Source organism: Sorex fumeus, unplaced genomic scaffold (genome assembly GCF_029834395.1).
Source record: "Sorex fumeus unplaced genomic scaffold, SorFum_2.1 ptg000264l, whole genome shotgun sequence".
Classification (NCBI taxonomy): Eukaryota; Metazoa; Chordata; class Mammalia; order Eulipotyphla; family Soricidae; genus Sorex; species Sorex fumeus.
Window position 1 is genome coordinate 5652889 of NW_026606321.1, and position 16933 is coordinate 5669821.

Consider the following 16933-nt stretch of genomic DNA (forward strand, 5'->3'; position numbering starts at 1 on the left):
TGCATGCTGAAAAGCTTCCACAGAAGACGGCGGGGGGCTGGAGTGCCTGCTTTGCATGTGGGGGTCCAGGGTTTAATCCCCAGTACCTGGTAGTCGCCGAGCACCGAGTTGAGTGGGACCTACAGAGTAAACTGTCTGGGGCTGGAAAGGTGGGCCAGGGTGACAGAGCCTGCCTTGCTGCAGGCCACCTCAGTTGGGTCCCTGGCAGAGTGAGGCAAGCTCCCCCACCCTATAGAGCTAGGTGCACCCCCCAGCACTACCCCTGGGTGAGCTTCAGTGCCTCACTGTCGCATGGTTCATGGCTGTTACTGGGCCACGTGGCCAACTCCCCTTGGGGCTTCTTGCAAAGTCGCAGGCGGGACACAGCTCCAGCCCAGCCCTGGCACACCTCAAGCACTCTCCAGATGTGGACATGATATCGTCATACTGCTTAGGGGACGAGGGCAGCTCGGTCCAGAGAACATGGAGCACTGTCCACTCCCCCGAGGAATGATTCAAGTTTCTGTGCTGCTCCTTGGACACTCAGGTTGGTTCTGAGAAAAGAGTCAGAAGATTCTCTTGCTCTGATCTGCAAGAGCCTTGCTCGGGACATCTTTCTGGGAGCCCCATCTTCAGAGCCTCTACATTGAGTCGGGCCCGTTGGTTGTCCGTTGCTCTACTGTTCTGACATTGACCATGGAAAAGTTAGCACCACCTGGATCCCTAGGGAGCTGCCATCCCGCCTCTCCAACCGTCACCACTCACTTCTCCACTTGAGCCCCTGCTGGCCCGGACACACCTTGGCGTCCCCCACACTGACCTCTCCCAGTTCTTTTGCTGTAGCCCAAGATCCTAGGTCTTCTCTTTAATCCCATCTACCTGTGTCTCCTCACCATGTAGCTCCTTCAACCACCTGGTCCAGCTTCCTAGGGCAGCACCTTGAACATCACAGTCTTTGAGCATCCTCAGCTTCCCCACAGACTTCGGTCTGTTTCCCAGGGAGACTGAGTGCCTGGGAGATGGTGACTTTGGCATCCGTGCACCGGCACCTGGGCAACCTCGGCAGAAACATCGCCCAGGCGGCCACTCAGCCCTCCAAACTTCAGGCAGGTGCCCGGATGGGGGCCCCATTGGTTTCCTGGTCAAGATGTGCATTTTAAAGCAGTCGCTCTCTCGGCTTCGCGCCCTGTCTCTGCGCCCATGGGAAACTCACCTCCTATTTCCTAAGGAAAACAGAAGTCCTCTGTGGGGTGGGTGTTGGCCGAAACCCCTGCTCCGGTCCAATCTAAGACCGTCGGGATAACCCTGCATTCTCTGAAAACTTATGCCCTTGCCAAGGCCTTTGTTCCAGGATTATCTTGTTCCTCGGCTATGTACTGTTTCCCTCAGTCCGTGAAGGAATTGCAATCAATGTCGAAACTGCTTCGGCTGACCCACTTTAATGCCACCTGTGTGCTCATGTCCCTCCCTCAGCCGCTGCCCCCTCTGTGTTTCCTTTCCCATGAAACCCCTCTAATGGGCTCCCTCTACCCACCCCCGTTCTTCCCATTAACCTTCTTTACCGAGTTACGAAAATTTGTGAGCACGCAGCAAAGGGCGATCGTCAAATGAACGCCCCCTGAACCAGCTCTCCCCCTTTTCCTCCTCTCCCAATATTTGCTTCCCATCTTATTTTTGCTAACACAGAGGAAGCCTGCCGCCTCTGTTTATCTTTCCGCCATCTCCCTTCTCCCTCCCTCCCCAGAGATAAGCAACCTGAATTCCGTATTTACTCTATTTACCTTGGTGCTGGTGGATGTCTGTCTGCAGAAGCAAAGTTTGTTTTGGAGGGAGGGCGTTGCTCATAAGCAGTGCTCAGCAGACCTGGGGGCCATACTTGGTGAAACTCAGCAGCGTTGAGGCCTGGCCATACTGGAGGCCTCCACTTGTCATCCTCCATGGCACCTGGAGGAATTTGGGGGTCTGTGTATGCAAGACATGTCCCCAGGTCTCTAAGCATCTCCCCGGCCTGGCGCTCTAGGCTTTGCATTTCACGTAAACTGCACGTCCATTCCGTGTCCTGCATAATGCGGCCATCGGAATGCATGGGACAGAATGTGTCTTTTCCTTAGCGTGACCTAAATACCTTTCTTAGACACAAAATCAAAACTCCTTCCTGCCAGCATTGAGTAGGCACGGACACTTCACTGGGCTGGCTCGTTCCTGTCGCTCCTCCATGTGACAGCTGTCCTTGTGTATTTTTTTTTTGAGGGGGTCACACCCGGCGATGCTTAGGAGTTACTCTGGCTCTGCACTCAGGAATTACTACTGGTGGTGCTCAGGGGACCATCTCAGATGCTGGGGATCAAACCCATGCCGCATGCAAGGCAAACACCTTACTATTGCTCCAGCCCCTGTCCTTGTGTTCTGACTAAAGTTCCGTGATGATTAGGAAGGACAAACTCTATTCCTGGTTGGGAGGCGGGGGGCTCCCAATGGTGTTCAGGGGCCTTGGGGGGACTGGCTGACAGTTCACTGCAGGGGCCTAGGCTGTGCTGGTATAGGGCTCTGGGAATCCAGGGGATCACCCTGATGGTGTCGGGGAATTAATCCCAACTCATGTGCACACTCTCCCCCAGCTCCTCATTCCTCTTTTGTTTGGATTTTATGGTCCTACCCAGCCGTGCTCAGGGCTTCCTTCCCTCTATGAGTTCAGGGATCACCTAGGGGTGCTTTAGGAGAGAACTTGGGTCGGCCATGTGCAAGGCGAGCGCCTTAACCCTCACATCATCTCCCCCCACAACCCCGTATCCCATGCTGACCACATCCAGGCCACTGGACTTTGTGTCCCATGGCACGTGTTCCTTCGCCTGCGGGGGCAGGAGTGTGGGCATATTTCTAGTTGGTGTTCTCCACTGCTCAGTGCAGTGAACATTCTCCCGGGCTGTGGCTGCTTTTTCAGTGGCACTTTGTCATATGAAAGTTCTAGGCTTTAATATTGTTTCCTGTATTGATTTTTCTTTCTTTATGGCTGAACTCTGTGTCTTATTTTGAGAAACACTCTTTCACACCCAGAGGTCATATAGGTATTTCTTCTGTTTTCCTAAATGTTTTAATGTTTTGCTTCTCACTTTGGCGTTAATCTACTTTGAAGTGAACTCGTGAATGGCCTGGGAGGGTGGGAGGGAGGTATCTGATTCAGTATTTCTACCTGTGCATCATCCGTCGTCTTCCACCCATTTATTAAGTCCTGCCTCTATCCCCTTGAACCTTGTCACCATCAAAGATGGCAGCGAGAATGGGACATATCAGTAATATGGGGAACAATGTGTGTTGGCAAGGATATGGTGAAAGTGGTACCTTCATCCGCTGCTGGTGGGGATGGTCTCTGGTTTGACCCCTATGGAAAACAGTGTGGAGAGCTCTCAATAAACTCAGAATTGAGTTCCTGTATCACTCAGCAATTCCACTTCGGGGCATCTATCCCAGGAACAGAAAAAGATAACTCAAAATAACATGTACACACCATTATCCACTGCAGCACTCAGTACAATAGCTAAGATTTGGAATCACCCTCGATGTCCAACGACAGTAAGTGGATTTTGGAGTTGTGGCATATGAACACAATGGAATAACACACAGCTGCGAGGAATGTGAAATCAGGCAAATGGTGGCAACATGAATGGAACTGGATGATCATGTTAAATGAAATAAGCCAGAAGGATAAACATGGGATGACCTCATTTGTATGTGAGATTTAGAAAAACTGTATGAGGGAATGCAAAGTTTCAAAGGGGGATGTCCTGATCAACCTTGGCCCAGAGTAAAAGGCAAGAAAGAGTGGAGGGGAGGGGAAGAAGAGACAGATGAGAAGTAACGGGGGCTAGGTCAGGTACAAAGGTGGTGTGAAGGAATGACAGAGCCAAATATCAGGCCACACAGTCAACAACACTGAAATCTAGAGACCCAAACTCTAACAACCAAGCTTAGAAAGTTGCCTGTGAAAAGAGCAGGCTGGCGAGAGATGGGGTGTGAATACAGGAGGGAACCTGGGAACACTGGTGGAGGGAAGTTGACACTGGAGGTGGGATTGATGTTGCAATAAAGTATGTCTAAAACTCAACTACGAATAACGTTGCAAACCATGGTGCTTTGAAAAAATGTGAAAAAAAAGTGGAAGATGTAAGCAAAAATAAATATATATAAAAAGATGGCTTATATGGGTCTGTGAGAGCCCTTCAGCTGGACTGTTCTCTTGGCTTATCTCCTGCCAACATCTTTTGTTTTGTTTTGTTTTGGGGCCACGCCCAGCCGTTCTCAGGGTTTTCTCTTGCCTTTGCCCCCAGGGATCGTTCCTGGCAGGACTCAGGGAACCATACATGGTGCCAGGGATTAAACCTGGGTTGGCTAAGTTCAGTGCCAGAACCCAACTGCTGTACTATCTCGCCAGCCCTCTGCCAACATCTTAATGTCTGATTTCTACTTTTATTAGCAATATTGGCATTGTAGGATCCCTACTTCTACAGGTTTTTGCTACCATTCTCAAGACATTTGCTTTCTTCTTGTTACACACTTGAAGATTTCCTTAATTTCCATTAGTCTGAGATTGTGATTGGATTTGCATGTGCCTTATACTTAAGGATAAATTAGGGTGTGTGGACATTTCTGCATGAATATTTTATACATATACTGAATTGTTTCAGACATACACGTGGATAGAAATCACTCAGGTCTTTTTAGGATCTGTACTTAGTCTTAGAAGTTTTCCACAAAGGTCTTTGGCTAAAATTATTTTTAGGCAACATCGATAATTTTTGTGTTAGGTATTTTTTTCCAAGGTGTATCTTCTTATATTTGCTGCTGGTTTATGGGAACACAATTGATTCACGCATTGAGATTCTGTCTAGCAAACTTGCAGAAGTTCTCTTTAGTCTAATTATTTTTCTGTAGATGTTCTTAAGTGGTTTTACTGAAGACAATTATATCTTCTGCGATTAAATTGTTTTTCTTCTTTTCAAGATCATTGTTTCAGTGTTGAATACAAGTGTTATGCATATGTCTATCTTGTCATCTCTGTCAAATGAATGTTGCTGACTTTTTATTATTGAATGTTGATTTTCATTAACTTCTTCACAGCTAGCTATCAAACTAGGTAAAACCTCTGCTGTTATTAGTCTAATAGCCAAGAGATTTTTAAATAGATAAAAAGTACATGCTGAATTTTGTCAAAGCATATTACATTGCCCTGAAATGGGGTTTCTTCCTTATTCTGTGGATGAGGGGTTTATGTTAGTCTTTTTTTTTTTAAATTTTTATTACTGAAACACCATGAGGTACAGTTGCAGACTTAAAATTTTTGTGCTTGGGTTTCAGTTATACAATGATTGAGTTCCCATCCCTCCACCAGTGCCCATTCTCCACCACCACTGATCCCAGTATCCCTCCAACCCCCCCTCCCCCATCCCACCCTGCCTCTGTGGCAGAGCATTCCCTTTTGTTCTCTCTCTCTCTCTCTCTCTCTCTCTCTCTCTCTCTCTCTCTCTCTCTCTGTCTCTCTCCTTTTGGGTGCTATGGTTTGTAAAAGAGGCATTGAGTGGCAATCACGTTCAGTCTGTAGTCTACTTTCAGCATGCATCTCCCATCCTGGGAGGATCCTCACAACACCCTTTATTTGGTGCTCCCTTCTCTATCTGAGCTGTTTTTCCCCCTAGCATGTGTGGCTGGCCTCCAAGCCATGGAGTAAACTTCCTGGTACTTATCTTGGTTAGCCTCTTTTCTTCCTTTTTTTGGGGGAGGGCTTTTTAAGGGGGGTGACACTCAGCAATGCTTAGGGGTTACTCCTGGCTCTGCACTCAGGAGTTACTCCTGGCAGTGCTTGCGGGACCATATGGGATGCTGGGAATTAAACCCGGGCTGGCCATATGCAAGACAAGCGCCCTACCCACTGTACAATTGCTCTCGCCCCTAACCTATTTTAAAATAAAACCTTTGGATTTTGAGGACTCCGGTCTGTGAAGTTTTTAATTTATTAAACTATCCTTCATGACATAGAGTTTAACTTGCCTTTACTATTAGGCTGACTTTTCCTAGAAAAGCATCTGGACCTGGACCTCACTGTCTGTTTGGCTAGGTATTAATATTGACATTAATATATATGGATTTTCATATCTTCCCTAATACTAACATTCTCAGTTAAGTTTTCTTGCTCAGTATTTGTCTATTTTATCAATCCCTAATTATCTTTAATAGCTCTGGTATTGTTGAGTCTCTCTAATCTAGCTTTATAAATTTGTCTCTATAAGTAAAGTAAGTAAGTAAAGGCCCTCCCGTTGATCGTCGATTTACTTGAGCAGGCCCAGTAACGTCTCCATTGGAGACTTTGTTGTTACTGTGTTTGGCATATCGAATACGTCACGGGTGGCTTGCCAGGCTCTGCCGTGTGGGCAAGATACTCTCGGTAGTTTGCTGGGCTCTCCGAGAGGGGCGGAGCAATCGAACTTGGGTTGGCCATGTTGGCTGCGTGCAAGGCAAACGCCCTACCGCTGTGCTATCGCTCCAGCCTCTCTATAATATGTGATATTAACTCTGCTGTTTTTCCTTACTCTATTTTATGGCTTTTTTTCTCTGAAAATTCTAGTTGGTATCACATTAACTTTTATATGTTGTATTTTCATACAAACACATGAATTATTCTGATTTCCATCATGTCTTCATTGTCACATGAGTTACTAAAAGTGTAATTTACAATTTATAAATGTGGAGTTTAACTGTTTTGGGTGGAGGAAGGTATTTGGGCTACTCCAGGGGTTCCCAGGGACTGCTCCTGGCTCAGTGCTCAGGAGCGACACTGGTCACGCTTGGGGGCCCATATCTGGTGCAGCGGTTTGAAGATTTCAACTGCAGTCAGCAGGATACAAAGCGAATGACTTGACCCCTTACAAAGTCTCTGGTCCCTCAAACGTGAAGCTTTCTTTTTGTTCTTGTGTTTTGGGCCACAGATGGTGAAACTCTGCACCTCCTTCTGGCTCTGCACTCAGTGATCACTCCTGACAGTGCTCAGAAAATTCATATGCGGCACCAGGGATCAAACTGGGGTAGGCCACATACAAGGCAACTGCATCACCCACTGTGCAGTCTCTGCCCCTTACATATAAAGTTTTTTTAAAAAATTATTGATTTGTAACCTAAATGTATGGGATTGATTTTTTAATTAATTGATGTTTGGCTGGAGCGATAGCACAGCGGGTAGGGCGTCTGCCTTGCACGCAGCCAACATGGCCGACCCGAGTTCGATTCCTCCGCCCCTCTCGGAGAGCCCGGCAAGCTACCGAGAGTATTCGATATGCCAGACACAGTAACAACAAAGTCTCCAATGGAGGCGTTACTGGGCCCGCTCGAGCAAATTGATGATCGATGTTTGCTCTGTGGTTCTAGATCTTAATTTTTGTAAATCTTGCATGAGCACTTAATACAGCCATTCGAATAACATTGCCAATCACTTTTCTAGGATATCTATAGCCATATTATTCCATACTGGGTGGTCGGGAAGAAACTTGGGTCAAGCCACGTGCAAGGAAAGTGCCTGAACTGCTGTATCATCTCTTTGACCCACATTTAATATTTCTCTCCCTGCTATTTTAGAAGATTTTTATCTATTACTGTCCTTTTGTGATTATCATTGCCATCCACGACATTTTAATATATAAACTTTATCAATCTGTCTACTGTTCCCTGGAGTCTCACCCTCTTCCCCTGAATTTATGATTACATACTTTCAGGCAAGTCATTGATCTGAGCTCCCCTCAGTGGACTGTGTTATGGATAGAAAAAAAGGAGTCTTATTGGCAAGTAGACAGATTGTAAGTCGGGAAGTGAGTCTCACCTTAACAGGCTATAGAACAAATTTTGGGAAGGGGAGTATATGTCATTTTGAAGAGTAGAGGGGTCTCTCTCGATAAAATATGTGTGTAACTATATGTACACACACACACACACACACATATATTTATATATATATAAAGTAGCACTGTAGCATTGTCCTCCTGTTGTTCACCGATTTGCTCGAGTGGGTCCAGTAATGTCTCCATTGTGAGACTTGTTGTTATTGTGCTTGGCATACTGACTATGTCACGGATAGCTTGCCAGGCTTTGCCAAGCTGGCAAGATATTCTTGGTAGCTTGCTGGGCTCTCCGAGAGGGGCAAAGGAATCGAACTCAGGCTGACTGGGTTGGCCGTAAGCAAGGCAAATGCCCTACCCGCTGTGCTATAGCTCCAGCCTGTATATAAAGTATATTTATATTTGTATATTTGTCACATTCTTATGGTATGTGTTTAGGAGTTCTCAAGGCAAATCTTGTGTATTTATGAGGGTGAGCTTTGGACACGTAGAATATGTGGACAGGAAGGAGAGCTGTTGATTGCACTGTGCATAATCACTTATGACATTGTAGAAAACTATGGCGAAACATCATCAAGAGTGTGTGTTTTGATGTGGTCATGAGAGGAAAGATCGCGGTCAGCCCTGGAGGCCTTTCTATGTGATGAAAGCATGTGACCAGTCTAAAGCACATGGAAGGACTCTTGCTCACTGAGCTCCCTTAGAGAGTATCTCACTGAGATGTAAAACGGTTTCAGAGTGAGGATCCACACCCACTCAAGGTGAAGTCACTGCATCCCAAGGGAGTAACCAATCAGGAATGAAAGCAAACGATTTCCACCAATCAGGCAGGAGAGTAAAATTTCCACCAATCAGGAAGGGAAAGAAGCAACCCAGCACCTTCCATACACAACAAAACTGTGTGACAGAGGAAGGACCCAGACCATAGAGTCTGCGGGATACTTCATGCCTTTCCAATGTCCTCAGGTGTCAGGGGACCATTCCTCCTGGAGCTGAACCAGACTCTGACCCCAGAAGCATCTGGTGAATTCCCCCTCCATGGACTGGCTCTGTGGAACCTCACACTGAGCAAATGTTGCGTGCTGATCCTGCCTTCTGTATCTGGGGAGCTTAAAGGAACAAAGAGTCCATTGTATGTTGTGCCATGTTAATAACATGTCTAGCTATAACTGACGAGAGCATAAACTGAACAACCGGTCTGGGGAAAGCCACACAGTTGGTGGTCATGTTGAACGCTGCGTCTAGCAGGTTGCTCCCTATGCTCTGTAACCTCCACTGACGAGTTATGTCCAGTCTAGGACTTGGAGCCTTACAGAGACCAAAATACCATTCTGTCCACGATCAGGACTGCAGCTGCACAGCTGCTTCAGAAATGGGGCAGCCACCTCCTCTAGCAGTCTCTGCGGGTTCCAGGTTTCTTTATCAAGTCTAGTGAGCCCATCTTTGTTCTGACGAGGATACATGGGGGTGCAGGGTTTTGGTTTCAACTATAATTCCCCTACCAGGGCAGGGATGGTCTTAGTGCTCAAAAACATCTGCCGGGAGCAGAGCAGGGCTGTGTGTGTGTGTGTGTGTGTGTGTGTGTGTGTGTGTACATGTGTGGGGGGGGTGTGGGGAGTAGTGCAGGCAGAAGGGTGTTAAGGGATCCACCCTGGAGATCTGGTGGAAAAGGGCCACAGTGGGGAAAATCTTGAGCAATGATGGTCTGGAGGCAGAGCAGGAGGGCGAGAAGAGGCGTGCCCAGCCGGCCACTCTGGCGCCCTGGGGACTGGACCTCACTTGCCACAGCTCAGTTCCAGGGCTTCCCAAGCTGCTGAAAAGACTTTCCCTTGAGATCACAATGCGTATAATAAAGCAGGAAATCTGTCATACTCAAGATGACAGAGAACGGGGTCCGCTGCTGGAGACGGGGGCTATGTAGGGAAATCTGTGAGAAGCAGCATTGTGCTCGAGGTGCGAGACAAGGACACTCTGAGTTAAGCGTATCACCACGGGCACGACAGGAGGGTGTGACATGAAGCCGGACAGCGGCTGACAGCCCTGCGCAGCTCCTTGTCCTGGGGTCTGTGTTGGGATCACAGAGCTATGGCTTTCAATTCATGTAGCAGATATGATTTTCACTGAGTTCAAGCTCACCAAGAGCTGTGGTCCCTGGTAAGTGATGGGATAAATTACAGAAAGTGCTTCTCCTTCGGCATCCATGTAGGCTGAACATTATGACTGAAAATACATTTTCAAAGGTACTTATTTTCCACCAAAGTTCTATTTCCAGAGAGAGAGGGGAGCGCAGAGGACACTGGTTATTAAGCTCCACACACTCGTCTTTCAAGGGCCCAGCTACTCTTTGCTTACAGATACTCAAGATATATAGGGCACAGAGTCAGAAAAAATAACACGGGAAAAGTCGGGGACCCCGGCAGACGCTTTCTTTCCATGCCACAAAGCATTTGCATTTCCTCTAGGTATTCCAAAAAGTCTTTGAAACTTAGCCTCTTTTCTTTTCACCATACTAATAAGATGACTTGAGGTGTTTCAAGCACACTGATTTTATTGTAAAGAAACTGCATTGAATATATCCAGACATGGAACCATAAAGATAAGGCATACTAGTTACAGATTTCTAGAACCCTGTGGTCTTCTCAATACCTACCAGCAGTAAAATACAATGTCCTTTAGTAATAGGTTGTTCCTGAGAGGAGGATGAATCGCTAAACTGCTAAATCAAGAAAAGCATTGGGCTAGAGAGACAGTACAGTGGGTGAGGCACTTGCCTGGTCAAACCAGGCTGGACCCCTGGTACCATCTTTGGTCTTGTGAGCACTGCCAAGAGTGATCTCTGAGCACTGAGTCAGGAGTAAACCCTGTTTTAATGATTGCTGGGGTTGGCCCCCTAAGAGCCCCAGACCCTTTCCCTCCAAAAAAAAAAACCCCAAAAAAGCAAAGAAAAAAAGAGGCAAGCACTTGTTGAACAGAAACTCTGGCTGTACTCTATGTTCTCATAGGCCCTTGGTACATCACTCCAAGCACGCTCCTGCCTTCAGTGGCCTTTGGGGTGTGTGTGTATGTGTGTGTGTATGTGTGTGTGTGTGTGTGTGTCTGCTTGTGTGTAACAGTCTTCCCTATGCGGTGAGCTTTAGACATGAGTGGACCAAGGGCTGGAAGCATGGGGGCAAGAGACCCCCATGTCAGCCTCCAAGTCATCGTCAGCCGAGCACACAGGAAGCTGCTGAGCCAGAAGACTTGGGTGAACCTGGCCTTCAGAAAAGAGCATCTGAGCAGAGCTCTGTGCCCAGAGAAGGGCTGGAGGGAGGGTGCCAGGGGCCTGACCTGCCTGGCCTGTGTAGCGCCTGGGGTCCCCCACTTGGCTGCCAATTCTCAGAGGTATTTTTGTTCCTTTTTGGGTCACACCTGGTGATGTTCAGGGGTCACTCTTGGCTCTGCACTCAGGAATTACTTCTGGTGGTACTTGGGGGACCATATGGGATGCTGGGAATCGAACCCTGGTTGGCCGCATGCAAAGCAAATGCCCGACCCACTGAGCTATTGCTCCAGACCGGTCTGCTGGCCTGGCCCAGGGAAGAAACTGCTTCCCCGGCAGGGAGCGAGGGTTTCTCAGGGAAAGGAAGCCCAGAGATCTTCTGGGGATGCTTCAAGCACTGAGTTGGGGCTGAGAGCTCCCTGAACGCCCCTCCTGGGGAGATGCCACCTGTCAGTGCCCACCAGGGCGCAGAGTCACAGGCCCCCCAAATAGTCAAAATGCACAAACAAGTGAGAGTCTTAGGCAATGACAATGAGTTTGACAACGGCAAAGCTTTATACCAGTGTTTGGCCTAAGAAAACAAACCTGGTGGGTTTGATCAGATCAGCAAGCAGCTTCTTTGGTACTGTTTTGGCTCTGTTTCATTTTTTGGGAACATCCAATGGTGCTCAGGAATTATTCCTGGCTCTGCGTTCAGGGATCACTGCTGGTGGGGCTCAGGAGACCATATCAGGTGTCAGAGACTGGGACTGGGATGCCTGTGTGCAAAGCAAGGGGGCTCTCTCTCTCTCTCTCTCTCTCTCTCTCTCTCCCCCTCTCTCCCTCCCCCACCTCTTTCTCTGTGGCTCCGTTCCCCCTTTTTTTGTTGTTTGAATTTTGGTCCACATTTGATGGTGCCCAGGGGCTAGCCCTGGCTCTGTAGTCAGGAGTGACCCTTGGCAATACTTGAATGCCCACATATGGTGCCAGGCATTGAGCCAGGGTCAGTGGCTCCCAAGGCAAGTGCCCTACAACTGTCCTATCTCTCCGAGGACACGGATTTCTTCAGCCCTGAGGTGCCCTGGCTCTGACAGAAGGAACACAGCAGGTCAAAGGGAGGAGGACAGTGCCTCTGGTCAGGGGCAGGAATGACCAGTGAAAAGCCGTGGCCAGAGTGTGCTTCCTGACCCCCCGGTCTGCAGAAGATGAGTGCAATCCTGTGGCCTTGGACTCGCCTTGGAGAACACAGACCTCAGGGCTCCCCCGAACACAGCGGCACCTCCTCTTGTGCAGGTGACGTCCTCACACAGCGGCAGCTCCTCTAGTGCAGGTCAGCCCCTCCTGCTCCTGGGCTTGGCCTAGGCAGTTGGTGACGCAGCTGAAGTTCAAGCACAGGGAGGGAGGGAAGAGAAGGCTCAGCTGGTTAATCATTCCCGAGACTTCTGCATTCCCACACAGAAATCGAGGTGAATCAGGAAATGGATGGCATTTTTCAAGTCACACGAATCAGCGCCCCAAAATTCATCATATTCACCTTCTTTTACATTACGGGCAGGGCTCACCCGAACCCCCTCAGGGAGCGCTATCATTTTGTTTTAGAAAGAAGAAAATCAAGAGGCTGGAGAGATAAAACAGGAGATCCAGAGCCCATCTTGCATGCAGAGGACCCCGGTTTCTTCCCCAGCATGGCCTCTGGTCTCCTGAGCACTATAAGGGCACACACCTGACTGAGGGTCTTGCCCCCAGCATCCCCCACCCAATGGAAGAGAAAGAGGCAGCTCTGCATTGCAACCGTAATGCCAACTTTTATAATGGGAAGACCTTCATATGGGAAACACTTCATGGGTGCTTCATGTTTCAAAAAAAATATCCCGACATGTCATATGGAAGAACACCTGTGGATTTTTCAAAATAATTTTGTTTTGAAACCACAGACATGGTGCATTTAAGACTTAAATGCAATTAATTAAGACTTAATGCAAGCATTAAGGTGTTTGCCTTGGGGTTGGACAGATAACATGGCAGGTAAGGTGCTTGCCTTGCATGCGAGTTCGAACCCCAGCACCCCATATGGTTCCTCGTGCCAGCCTGGGGTGATCCCTGAGCACAGAGCCGGGAGTAAGCCCTGAGCACCACTGGGTATGGCCCCCAAACAAAACAAAAACCAAACTCCCTCCAACCCTTCTAAAACAAACTAACAAAAAACAAAAAAAAAAAAGGGCTTGCTCTGTATCTGATCTCTATGACTGCATATGGCCCCCATATGCACTGCCAGGAATCACCCCTGAGCACAGCCAGGAAGGGCCCCTGAAAACCCCAATAAAGCCAACCCCTTAAACTTTGCTTTTAGAGTGAACGTCTGGGCTGGGCCCTGGGTGCAAGTGTCACCTCCTGCAGATTTCAGCTTCTATGTTCCCAAGGGAATGACTGCCTGGGGGTGGGGGGTGGGGGTGGCCTAAGCTCCAAGTGACCCTGGCTGGAGTTCTGAAGAATTACGGAACTTCCCACAGATCCCAAGGGACAGTCGTTGAGTAGTAGTCCACTGAATCCTCTTCACTGAAAGAGCTAAGGATATACTCACGCTTACTAATCTGTCCTTAATTACCAATAATTTTCTTCTGGGGGGGTGGGTGGGTGGTATTCCTGGCAGTACTCAGCTTACTCCTGACGCTGAGGTCAGGGGTCAAACGCAGGCAAGGCAAGTGCCCACCCAGTACTATCTTGCTGGCTCTAAACATCCCCGATTTTAAATATGCTTATACATGGTCAGTTTGGTGATTCCTGAGCGCAGGGCCAGGGGTAAGAAAACCAGAAACCAATTAAAAAAAAAAAAGAAGAAAAGAAAAAATAGAAAAAGAAAAAAAAAGGGGAGGGGAGGGGTAAGGTTCTGTGATCAGCAGTTCTGGGTCGGATAGAAAACTGGTCTCCACCCGCAGCTGAACTCCGCCAAGACTGATCTAAGTGTCCCATTACGCCTCTCGCTGTAATGCAGTGCTCTGGGCCACAGCCGGGGTGAGCTCAGTGGCTCTGCGACCCAACTTCTCCAGCCCTGCCTGGGGGGACCGGGGCGCGGTCAGCGCTGCAGCCCGGCAAGGTGGCCAGGTCCAGGCCGCCTGCAGCCTTTGCTCCGCCCGCGGCAGGGGCGCTCGGGCCTGCGTGCCACGTAGTCGGGTCTGGGCGGGCGGCCGCGGGCCGGGCCAGGAGGGGCGGCGGGGGCTCCCCAGCAAGGTCCGGGGGGTGCGGCCCCCGGCAGACTCCCCCCGACCCCCGGCGGCCCCTAGCGCCCCGCATTTCCTCCCGGAAGTCGTGCAGGAAATCCGAGCGCGGCCGGGCACGCCGGGGCGCAAAGCCTGCAGCCCGGGCACGGGGGGCGCCGCGATCCCGGGCCGCGTCCGCGCTTTGGGGGCAGCTTTCGGGAGCCGCCGCGTCCCCTCGATTCTGGAAAGCAACAAACACGTGGAGAAAACCCCGTTGTCGCGGCTTTGCTGTATCCTCGGGGACCCGCGTGTCCTCGGGGGGAGGCCCCGGTCACACGGGGCCGGCGAGGGGCTTTGTTTGACGGGCGAACCCTGGGCACCATCGGGGCCCCCACCAGGGCCTGGGTGACCGGGGACCCCCCGGCCCCGTGCCTGGTCATGCGAGCGCGGGACCACCGGGTCCGCCTGGTCCCCGCGCGCGGGCGGACCGCGGGGGACTGTCCCCGCGCCCCGAGTGGCCAGAGAAACTTGTCACCTCCGGGAGCCAAGATGGCGCAAAGGGCGCAGGGACAGTGTCCGGCGCCGGGAGGCCACCCCGCCGGGTCTCCCCCGTCCCCTCTCCGCGGGCCGCCGGCCGGGAGGACTCGGGAGCAGGACAGCGCCGCCGGGTCCCAGACTCGCCGCGTCGGGCGCGGCCCGCTCGGCTTTCGGGTCCCCAAACTTTGCGCCGCCACGCGAGCACCGGGACCGGTTCCCGGAGCGCAACAAGTGGCAGGGCCCGGCCCGGCCCGCGGGCGCCGCCCCCACGACACCTCCCGGGACCCCCGAGCCCCGCGCCCACTCCGCTGAGCTTCACCCCAACTTGGCCAGCCGGGAGGCGCCGACCTGCAACTCCGCCGGGGTGCAGGCGGACGCCCCCGAGCTGCCCGAGGGGTCTCCAAACCGCGCCCCGCGGCCCCCTCCGTGCCCCCGAGCCCCCCGAGCCCCGATCCGCGCCCTGGCCCCGAGCGCCCACGCGCCCACGTCCCGGGTCCCCGCGCCCCCCGCCCGCGCCTCGGACCCCGTACCTGCAGCCCCGGCGGGCAGAGCGGGTGCGCCACGTCGCGGGCCGGGCGCGCCGCCCCGGGCCCTTTATACCGCACCCCTCCCCGCCCCTCCGCCCCGCGCCCCTCCGGGAGCCGCGGCCGAGCGGCGGGACGAGCCCGCGGGATGAGGGCGGCCGCGGAGCCCGGAGGCGCGGGGACCCCGACACCCAACGCTCGGACGACCCGGGCCCCGGGTGGGGCGCGGGGGGTCCCGGGGCGGCGGGCCCGGGCGGGGGGCGGCGCCGGGGGCGGGCCCCGGGGGTGCGCGCGGGGTGGGGCGGGGTGGCCCCCCGCGGGGAGGAGGCGGGGCGCGGGGGGGCGGGCCGGGGCGGGGCGAGGCGGCCCCGCGCGGCTCTACTCGCCGGGAAGGCGGCGCCGGCGGCGGCTGCTCGGGCTGCGTCCACTCGCGTGCCCGGCGCTCGCAGCGGGCGCCTCTGCAGCCCCCCGGCCCGCCGCGGGCCCCCCAGCCCGCAGCCCGGCCCGCACCTCCCCCGCCGGGGCGCGCCGCCCGGCCTTGTGGCCCGGCCCGGGGGGCTTCCCGCTCCCCCACCCCACAACTCCGGGGCGCCGCCGGCTGCGACCCCCAACTTTGCCTCCTCGCCCCCGGTGCGCGCGAACCGGACCCCGAGCGGCCACCCCAGCTCGGAGCGCAGCCCCTTCGGAGAGGGACCTGGGAGCGCCGCGGCGGCTGCCTCGACTTCCCCCGCGGGCGCGGGAGAGGACCCCCGGAGCCGGAGGAGCGGCCGGAGCGCGGCGAGTCGCACCTGGTGAGTGACCCCCGGGGGGTGTCCGCGTGGCCGCGGGGGCCGGGGGCGGCGGTGTCACCCGCGGGCCGGTCTTGGCGGGCACCTGGTGGCGCGCGCGGGGGTCGCGAGCGCTGGAAGTTTGGGCGTGCGGGGATGGGGCGCGCGGGGTCCGGCCTCCCCTGTGCCCCGGGAGGTGCGTCCCGGGGGGCTGGGCGCGCGGCCGTTGAGGAGGGGGAGTCTCTGCGGCGCAGAGCCGAGCCGGGGGTCACTTGGGGACGAGCTCGACCCTGCCGGCCGCCTGGTGCCGGGTAGATCGAGGCCGAGACCCGCGTCCCCCGCCGACCCCTTTGCGCGGGCATCTCCGGGAATGCGCCTCGGCGGGGATTCGGGGCCGGGGGTGCAGCCGGGCCCCGGAGGGAGCGATCCCGGACCCCGGGTCTGCGGGGGCACCGCCGCGCAGGCGGCTGCTCCCTCCCAACCCGGGCCGGACCCGGGGGCCGGGGCTTTGGCGGGAAGCGCGACCCCCTCGGCGCCCCCGGCTCGCTTTGTACCTGGCTGCGGATGCCGCGACTTGGGCTTTAACTTTCCTGCGCCGCGGCGTCCCGGAGCTGCCCGGCAGGGGGCGCTGAGAGCGAGCGCTCCGCCGGGTAGCCGGGAGCAGGGACTGGGCTGAGTGGGTGTTGGTGGGGGGCGCTGGGGTCCCGGGCAGCCAACAGAGGGACCTTTATTGCGGCTAGTGCAATGGTTTCCTAAGCGCGGCAGGTCGAGGGAGAGGGTCTGTTGATTGGAGGGAGCTGGGTTGCCAAATCCA

At 53.3% G+C, this 16933-nt stretch overlaps 1 protein-coding gene and 1 non-coding gene across 2 annotated transcripts; one reads left to right on the top strand and one right to left on the bottom strand.

The window, feature by feature from the left end:
* Nucleotides 1-998: 998 nt before the first annotated feature.
* On the top strand, nt 999-16147 carry LOC130018387 (basic proline-rich protein-like). The gene is made up of 3 exons (XM_056109073.1): nt 999-1089; nt 14087-14550; nt 14690-16147. Exons 1-3 carry the CDS (start codon nt 999-1001, stop codon nt 16145-16147), a joined length of 2013 nt encoding a protein of 670 aa, XP_055965048.1.
* Nucleotides 12560-12629, bottom strand: LOC130018401 (small nucleolar RNA SNORD123). The gene has a single exon (XR_008791572.1). It is a non-coding gene; the product is annotated as a small nucleolar RNA SNORD123 (small nucleolar RNA).
* Nucleotides 16148-16933: the final 786 nt, after the last annotated feature.

Coding starts and splice junctions, on each gene's coding strand:
- LOC130018387 (XM_056109073.1), top strand. CDS start 999: ATGGTGACTTTGGCATCCGTGCACCGGCACCTGGGCAACCTCGGCAGA. Junction 1,090..14,086: donor GCCCTCCAAACTTCAGGCAG/GTGCCCGGATGG, acceptor GCTGTAATGCAG/TGCTCTGGGCCACAGCCGGG. Junction 14,551..14,689: donor TTCTGGAAAGCAACAAACAC/GTGGAGAAAACC, acceptor GGCCCCCACCAG/GGCCTGGGTGACCGGGGACC.